Here is a 9599-nt window from a genome sequence, read left to right as displayed (position 1 = left end):
CTGATAGGAGCAGCGGATCTGCAGGTTTTTCCCCACCCCTGGGAGTTTATTCCAGATCTGAGGAGCATAGAACGAAACCCCTGCCCCCCCTGTTTATTCTGACGCTTGGGGACTAAAGCAGACCTTTCCCAGATGACCCGAGAGGTCTGGGTGGGCACAGTGAGTAGCCGCCTGTCCCGAAAAAAACATGACCAGAGAGGTCCTGGGGGGCACAGTTAGTACAGACCTGTCCCAATGGACCGAGAGGCTGTTTGGTGTCCCAGTGTAGTAGCGCAGACCTGTCCCAGATGACCTAGGGTCTAGGGGGGGTCCAGTGTTAGCAGAACCTACCCAGATGCCCTGAAGGGCTGGGGGTCCCATGTAGTAGCAGACCTGGCCCATAGGACTGAGAGGTCTGTGGATGGTCACGTGTATAGCAGAATCAGACTCTGTCCCGATGACCTGAAGTCTGGGGGGGTCCGTGTAAGCAACCTGTCCCCGATGACCTGAGATGTCTGGGGGGGGTCACAGTGTAGTAGCATACCTTCCCAGATGGACCTTAGAGGTCTGGTTGGGGGTCACGTGTAGATCAGACGCTGTCCGCAGATTACTACAGAGGTCGGGGGTCACAGTTTATCTAGCGACCTTTCCCATATGACCTGAAGAGGTCTGGGGGGGTCCCCGTGTAGAGCATACCTGTCCCCCAGATACCTGAGGGTCTGGGGGGTCACACGTGTAGTACAGACCTGCCCAGATGACCTGAGGGTCGGGGGGGGGGGTTCCCAGTGTCTATCAACCTGTCCCAATGACCGAGAGGTTGGGGGGTTCCAGTGTAGTACAACCTGTCCCAGATGACCCTGAGAGGTCTTTGGTCCCCTGTAAGTAGCAACCTTCCTCAGATACCTGAGAGGTCCGGGGGGACCCAGATAGGACAGACCTGTCCCCGATACCTGAAGGTCTGGGGGGGCACATGTAGTATCAACCTTTCCCAACCACCTGAAGAGGTCTTGGGGGTCCCAGTGGTAATAGCAATCAGAAAGTATTTCCACCCTACACAAATGCGAACTCACTGGCTACCGCCGGCTTCGTTCTTGTGGTGGAGCAACGAGGTCCCCTGGGTTTGCTGGGAGCGGGTCGGGCTCACATGTTCTCCCGGTCAACTTGTCCGTGTCCGTCTGCCATTGAATACCATTTTCTCTTGAATTCGCAAGCCACTTTCATGCCCACAACGCCCCTGGTCCAGCTTGCATGAGATCCCTTAGATGGATAAGCGCTCGCGAGGTTGGAAGACTGGGGTCTAAAGTCCTGAAACCTGGAGGCGGAGCAGACACAACAAACATTACTAGATGCCAAACCCGTCGATTACTCTACACAGCCATGGAGAATACAAAAGCCACGTGTTGCCGCTTTACCTTACCCTCATGTTGCCTTTGGTCGGGTCAATTGACAACCAATTTCAATTTTTTTTTTTGTCACCCAAAATTGACAGGTGAATAATTCTTTACTGTCACAACCAAAACATCAAAAAACGCAACGCCACAACATTGAAAAAGAGTGATGTTATATATATATATATATATATATGCATATATATAAGATAGTCTATAGTAACTAATCATATTATATAAGTAATATATATATACACACACATTACATACACACACATAAATTTATATTCATATACAACTCTATCTGTAAACTTCTTGTTTATAATATTATTCCTCTTTCTCTATTTTCCAGTACATAGCCAGGTCCCGGCACGTATGGAACCATTGTATATCCTGCACGGCTTCATTGCCTGCTGTTAGACCTGACTGCATGTCGTTGCCTTGTACCTGTGTACTGACAAATAAGTAATCTAATCTAATGCTTCTAATAATCTACACACACACCCACACACACACACCCCACACACACACACACAACACACACACACACACAACGACACCATCACACACACACACAACACACACACACACACACACACACACACACACACCCCACACACACACACACACACTTGCTTTTCAATTTAAAAAACTTGCACAAAGTAACTGATCCCCTTTTGCAGTTGATGAGAAAAAAAAAAACATAATGGATAAAAAAATCAAGGGACTTTAGAATAATAAAATGAGTGATTAATTCGATTATGGCATATTAATCCCCTGGCATGAACCTGTAACGTTGAGTTTTTAACAATATATGAGATCCCCCCCCCCATTGGCTAGAAATGTGATGGTGGTAAAACCGAGCCCAGGTAGCCGAGTCCTGTCTTGGAGACATGGACCGGCCGACTGGAATCTGCTCCTTATGATGTCATAGGGGCAAGGTTACCTCCCCTTTACTCCAGACATCAGGCTTTTGGAACAGCAAAGTGGTAGTTGCACGCACACCCCCAGCCTCCACCTTTTACCACCCCGCCCCCTCCTCAAAGGCGTTCTGCCTGTCTGTGTGCACTTAACCTACGATCTCCGAAATACCAACTAAATCAATCCGGAGATTTTCTGAATTACGTCTGAAATCTGCTGAAATACGACCGATCTTAATGTAGGAGAGAGTGCATATCGATGTATCTCTCCTACCAATCTGCGGCAAACGATGAATTTTAAATCTTAACTGAATGCTTTTAACCTTGACGCATTTGTAAGTGTCCGCACAGATCCACACGGCCAAGCATTATATCATGTCGTCACCCAGCTCGCCCATTTAAAATATCAAAATACAACTGTTTTCCTCTGACCACGCACCCGTTGTAAATTTGACCGTGCCCTTCCAAGCAAACACTGTTGAGCAATGCGCTCCGCACTCTCTGCAGGGTGATTAAAACCTACACTGTGGCCCAATTCTCCCAAACCAAACTTTCGACGACGGTATGAGACTATAAGGGCTTCTGCTTGGCAGGTACGATGAATTGTTGTCCTCTTTTTCCATCTAGCCTTATCACAATTCTCGCTATGAATTGCACCACTAGACCCACGTCCACATCAAGTCTTATATATGACTTAACTCGTGCGGACTAGGCCACAAGTGCAAGAAAGCCATGGGAAAAAAACCTAAAAGCAGTGTTGTGCGATATCCAAAGGGATAGCTGCGAATTACCAGAAACTGTACGCTTAAAAGTCTAAATACTCGAATGTGTATTGAGAAAACCTGCCATAAAACCTCACGTTCCTTTAACACAATTGATGTCATCTTCCTTCCTCCCCCCCCCCCCCCACCCACAAGCAGAAGAGTCTCCGTGTTCTGGGAAAAATGTCTCTCCACGTGGTTTGTGGAAAAAGCGCCATCATTTGCATCTCACTTCCAGCCAGGTGACCCTACCATTTCCATGTGGTGAGCAGTTTTTCAGTAATTCTTGAATCATCCGCCTTTACCGATAAAATCGTTACACATTTAAATTCGACATTGATATTGTACCATCAAAACCCTCGTCCTTTTCAAGAGAGTGGCACACTACCGCCCAACATCCAGCAATTATTGAACGAGTCTTACTCGTTGAGTGCCACTTTTGTTTAAAAGAGGCAGTGTGCGCCCTCACAGAAGCCAATCTGGACCAGTTAGTCGATCTCTGACCTTTCCGTTTATGTCCAATATTTAGAGAAGCAGTTTCGCGGCAGCTATAATCGTTTTGATCTGCATGGTGTCCTTGAGGGTTTTCATCTGGCTTTAAAGCATTTCCCACACAGCAAGAGTCTGAATTTATAAAAGTGTTTAACGATTTTTTAATCTCAACAGATTCAGCAATTCGTGTGCGTTAGACCGCACCGCACATTCGAACATTGTGTATCATTGTTCTTGTGTCTAGTCTCGAGCAAGTTGGGATTAAAAGCACTGCACTAGAGGGGGTTTAGTCATTTCAAAATCCAACAGAGCGTTCAAATTATTTGTGGTGGCTCTACTTCACTCACAGCATCACTAACATTGGAAGTTCCTCAGGGTTCGATCTGGGGCCGATTCTCTTCTCATGCCCTGTACTTTTTGCTTACCCCTTCGTCCATCGTAACCCTTGTGTTTTTGTTGAGGTGCTTTTTCAATGTTTTGGTCACTTTTTTTCCCTGCTCTTGGCGTTTTTTTCTAAAAACCTTATCTGTTTAATAACAGTTTTACGCGTATTCTTGAATTCATGGTCACAAACCTCATTTATATCAACTTATACCTCTGTTTTATTGAAAGCAGAATTAGGAATTATTTTAAAGATCGAGGATTTGAGTAGATCAAGTTCAGTCCCGGATACTGTTTGAAACCTACAAAAAGAAGAAAATGCTAAAATAAATAAACACCCCATAAAAATCAATGAAGAAGCTTAGTGTCACCTGAAGAACATGTATGGAAATCATCCTGTTCCCTTTGTGCATTTGGCAAAAAAGAATCCATATGTCTGGATAAAACACTTTGAAACGGGCCAATTGACCCGAGACAACACTATGTTTGAAAAATAGTCGAAAGCCAACCGGGAGCCCTGAAGTGAGACAGGACGTGGGGAGTGTTCTCGTTACTAGTGCCGGCAGTGAATTTGTACGCATCTTTTGAACATTTGTAATCTGGAAGGGATGCCTGTTAACCCTTGCGTTTTCCTCCCGTCACAATTGAAATGTGAAACCCTTTTGTTTGAGGCTTTTAATCAAGTTTTAAACATTTTCCTTACTTTGTTGTCACTTCTTCTCCCCCCCCCCCGCCCCCCCCAACACCTTTTCAATGTTTGTCACTTTTTTGAAACGTTTGTAACACTAACTTTTTAACTTTAGTTTACCGTTTTCGTTTTGGAATTGATGTCAATAAACCTAATTTATAGAAAATATACCTAATGGTTTGAGTAAAAAGGCAGAAATTAGGATTATTGAGACTAAATTAAGTATGGATGTTATGGTAACCACTGAATATGTCACTTTTACTCATCTATTTTCAAACCACTCAATTTGTTTCTTTCTCCCAATGCTATACAATTGAATAAGACGCCCCAAAATTAATGAAAGTCGAGATTGTGTATTGCCAAAGAGCGTTGTTTGTAATCATCATGTTATTTTGGGGAATTAAAAAAACATTACATATAAAACACGGTTCAAATTTGACCCGAGGACACATGTAGGGTTTAAGACCCCTGTTTTGTTTTTTAAAGCAGCTCTTTAGTCCGAGCCCCGCGTAGATCGCTGACTTTACTGAAGCCACACAACACTCCCTGATGTCGTTAGGGTCAGCTGACCCCTACTCCTTGTTGTCCTAGACCTGTTCAAAATGGGAGATTGGTGAGTCGTGGTTCGGGTTCTTTGGTATGACTTACTCTGCATGTCAGTCGCCCCTATCCTTCAGATTATAAATCCAACATACACTACATTGTCCTTTAACCTGCTTGAAGAGTTATTTTCTTTAGTTTCTAGTCGTTATTTTGTTTTAATGTGTTTTGTTATTCGCGTATTTATAAATACATGTTAATGGTCCAGGCACTTGTCAACCTGGGTGTTTTAAAAGTGTTTCCACATTTAAGTGGATACTAAGAATACGAGCCATACTAAGGCAAGCCATCGTGGGACTGGCTCTAAGGTTATATATAAAGAGACTTTCAGATACCGTATTAGGTGGACCACTAAGGTCTATATCAAGAGACTGCAGATACAGTATTAGGGCCCACTAAGGTCGTATAAAGAGACTCCTATACATATTAAGGGCCCACTACGTATTGGGGGGGTCCCAGTGTAGTAGCAGACCTGTCCCAGATGACCTGAGAGGTCTGGGGGGTCACAGTGTAGTAGCAGACCTGTCCCAGACCACCTGAGAGGTCTGGGGGGGTCCCAGTGTAGTAGCAGATCAGAAATGTATTTCAACCCTAAACAAATCAAACTCACTGCGGCTACATCGCCGGCTTCGGTTCTTGTTGTGGCGCAACGAGGTCCGCTGGGGGTGCTGGGAGCGGGTCTGGCTCACATGTTGCTCGCCGGTCAACTTGTTTCCGTGTCGTCTGCCATTTAATACCATGTTCTTGGATTCGCCAAGCCACTTCATGCCCACAAGCCCCCTGGTCCAGTTGCATTTAGTCTCTGAGATGGAGAAGCACTCTCGAGTGGGGAAGACTGGGGTCTAGAGTCTGAAACCTGGAGGCGGAGCAGACACAACAAACATTACTAGATGCCAAAAACTCGACTTACTTTACACAGACTGGAGGAATACAAAACCACGTGTTGCCGGCTTTACTTAACCCTCATGTTGGCCTTGGGTCAAATTGACACCATTTTCAATTTTTTTTTTTTGTCACAAAAAATGGACAGTTGAAATAAGTTCTTTAAATGTCAACAACAAAAACATCAAAAAACGCACCCACAACATTGAAAAAGTGATTTTTATATATATAGATATATATATATATATATATATATATATATATAATATATGATATATATATATATCATCATCAAATACACACACACACATACACCCACACGCTACACACTATATTATATCATAGGACAAATAATCTGTAAACTTCTGTTTTAATAGTATTCATTTCTCTATTTATCCCTACATATGCCTGTCCTCCTGATGTGAACCAGTGTCTAACCTTCACCTGCTGCTCATTGACCTTCTGGTTAGACCTGGAACTGCATTTTCGTTGCCTTGTCCTGTGTAATGACAATAAGGTTGAATCTAATCTAATTACTCTAATAATAATCTAACTATACACACACAACACACACCCCACCCACACACACACACACACACACACACACACACACACACACACACACACACCACACACACACACACACACACACACACACACACACACACACACACACACACGTTGTTTTCAATTTAAAAAAACATTTGCACAAAGTAAGCTGATCCACTTTTCCATGTTGATGAGAAAAAAAACATAATGGGATAAAAAGAAATCAAGGGACATTTAGAATAGATAAAAATGAGTGATTAATTCTGATTAATTGCACATTAAAGGTCCCATGGCATGAAAATGTAACTTTGAGGTTTTTTAACATTAATATGAGATCCCCCCCCCCAGTGGATAGAAATGGTGATGGGTGTAAACCGAGCCCAGGGTATCCTAGTCTGTCTTTGAGAAAATGGGACCGGCCGATCTGGAATCTTGCTCCTTATGAGGTCATAAGGGGCAAGGTTACCTCCCCTTTACCTCCGACATCATGGCTTTTGAACGAGCAAAGTGGTAGTTGGCCAAGGCCACACCCCCAGCCTCCACCTTTTAACCACCGCCCCCTCCTCAAAGGCTGTTCTGCCTGTTCTGTGTGCACTTAACTATCGATCTCCGAAATACAACGAGAATCTAATCTGAGATTTTTCTGAATTACTGTCTGAAATCATGCTGAAATACGACCGGATCTTAATTGTAGGAGATGTGAATATTCATGTATGCTGTCCTACGAATCTGCTGGCTAAAGATGAAGTTTTAAATCTTTCTGATGCTTTTAACCTTATGCAGTTTGTAAGTGGTCCGACACAGATCCACGGCCACGCATTAGATCTAGTTTCGTCACACAGCTCGCCCATTTTAAATATCAAAATACAAAAAGCTGTATTTTCTGACCACGCACCAGTTTAATTTGACGTTTCCCTTCCAAGCAAACACTGTTGAGCAATGCGCTCCGCATCGTCTCTGCAGGGTGATTAAACCTGACACTGTGGCCCAATTCTCCAAAACTTTCAACGACGTTATGGAGACTATAAGGGTCTTCTGCTTGTCTAGGTACAGATGAGTTGTTGTCCTCTTTTTCCATCTACCTGTAGCAAAATTCTCGATATAATTGCACCACTTAGACCCAGGCGGTCCACATCAAGTCTGATATATGACTTAACTCGTGCGGCTAGGCACAAGTGCAAGAAAGCCAGTGGGAAAAAACCTAAACTGCAGGTGTTGTGCGATATCCAAAAGGATAGCTGGCGTAATTACCAGAGAACTGTTACAGCTGAAAAGGCTAAATAGCTCTAATGTTATTGAGAAAAACTGCCATAAACCTCACGTTCCTTTTAACACAATTATGTCAAATCTGTCCTTCATACCCCCCCCCCCCCGTGCAGTGCTACAATATGTTACACTGCACTTTCCACAAAAAAGTAGACTTTTCACAGTCCACGGCAGATCTCTTCCTGCTTTTTGTGCGCTCTGAAAGCACGACACTGATCCCCTGGCTAACCCACAACTTGCTTCCACCCAAGACAACCTCTGTTCCTTCGCTTCACGACTGTAAACTAAACTCACTAACTGAACTGTCTTGACTCGAACTACTACAACCTGTCACTTGCTCTCGGTGACTTACTAACCTAACACCTGCGAACCTAACCTAACACTGTTTTAACTAACTACTAATCTGCCTAACTCGTGCCGTATTAACTACAAAGGCAGCTGTACCACTCTGTAAACTCACTACACTTAACTGCCACTAACTGAAACTGACCTGGACTGTCAGCCCAACTAAACATGGTGGGCCTGCTGATGCTTATGTAACTGCTCTTAAACCGTATACTATGCCCTACGGCTACCCTCACTAACTAGCTTACCAACTGGCTACTTAAACCTGAACCTGTAGAAAACGTGCCCCGCCGCCGTTTCAGAAATCCATTGACCTGTTTGTATTAATAAAACAGAAATAAGTCACAGCAAGATAAGTAACAAATCATAAACCTGGAGGCAGCATTCTAAGATCCACATCAATGATTGGTGGGAGGATTGTGGATGAGTGAACTGTTTGGTGTAACTGTTTCCTCCTCTCAAGGATCTCGTAGGTTGTTTTTGTAGGACCAGCGAGGTGGCTCAGGGTAATGTATCCTTACAGCCAGTACGTCACCGTCTGCTGGAGTAAACCATTGTTTCTTATAGGTTTTTGAAATTTTTAAATTTCCTTTTCCCCTTTTTTTCTTTCCCGTAAAATAATTTTCTTTTCTTTCTCCGTTTTCCCTTTTCTTTTTACAAATTTCTTTCTTTTCTTTCCTTTTTCCTGGTTCTATTTTTCTTTGTTCATTTCCTTTTACCAATAGGCTGGCCTGGATTCTTTTTCCCGCCCACTCTTTTCGTGCGTTGCCGTTCACACTTGCCTGGGTTTGGCTTTGTCTAATGTCTGTGGCGGGCTTTCTCTCTTGTCTGTCTTCTTGCCTTTCACTTCGGGTTGGTGTCGTGTCAGGTCTTTTTTTTCCCCTTCTTTTCTTTTTCTTTTCTTTTCGGTTCTTTTCTCTTTCTTTTCTTTTTCCTTTCCTTCCGGGGTGCCGTCGCGTCGTACCCTCCTGACCAGCTTTCGCGATTTCTCTCCTCTTCCTATTTCTCTCCCCCTCTAACCCAACTCTCTTGCTTTCCCTGAATTTTCTCCCTTCTTTTTTTTTTTTTATAAGAGTCCGAACTGTAAAAAAAAAACCTTTCTCATCGTGGAAAAAAAAAACTTATTAAATTTTAAAAAAACTTACAAAGTTACCCCTAAGAGTTGATAATGTGTTTTTGTCATGTCAGCAGTACATATTACAGTGTGATTATGCCACCAGGCACAGGTAAGAATTCTTTTTGTCCATTTCTCTATTTAATTTATATTATGCCTTTGACTGACCTATCCGTCCTTACTTTACTACCACAAGACCCTCCACAGCTCCTCACCTCTATCTCCACCCCCTAC

The 9599-nt window shown here is 43.5% G+C and overlaps 1 protein-coding gene across 4 annotated transcripts in view; it reads right to left on the bottom strand.

Annotated features, from left to right (window-relative positions):
* kmt5b (lysine methyltransferase 5B) overlaps nucleotides 1-9599 on the bottom strand; it is a 37664-nt gene that overhangs the window by 19728 nt on the left and 8337 nt on the right. For all 4 annotated transcript variants that reach the window (XM_032516159.1, XM_032516154.1, XM_032516147.1 and 1 more), the window contains exon 2: nucleotides 5820-6065. In XM_032516159.1, coding sequence (XP_032372050.1) covers nucleotides 5820-5976 — 157 coding nt within the window. In that variant the 5' untranslated portion in view covers nucleotides 5977-6065. The remainder of the gene's footprint in view (nucleotides 1-5819; nucleotides 6066-9599) is intronic.

The sequence above is a fragment of the Etheostoma spectabile genome, chromosome 1, assembly GCF_008692095.1.
Source record: "Etheostoma spectabile isolate EspeVRDwgs_2016 chromosome 1, UIUC_Espe_1.0, whole genome shotgun sequence".
NCBI lineage: Eukaryota > Metazoa > Chordata > Actinopteri > Perciformes > Percidae > Etheostoma > Etheostoma spectabile.
The sequence above is the reverse complement of the archived record's forward strand: the minus strand, read 5'-3'. Positions and strand labels throughout refer to the sequence as shown.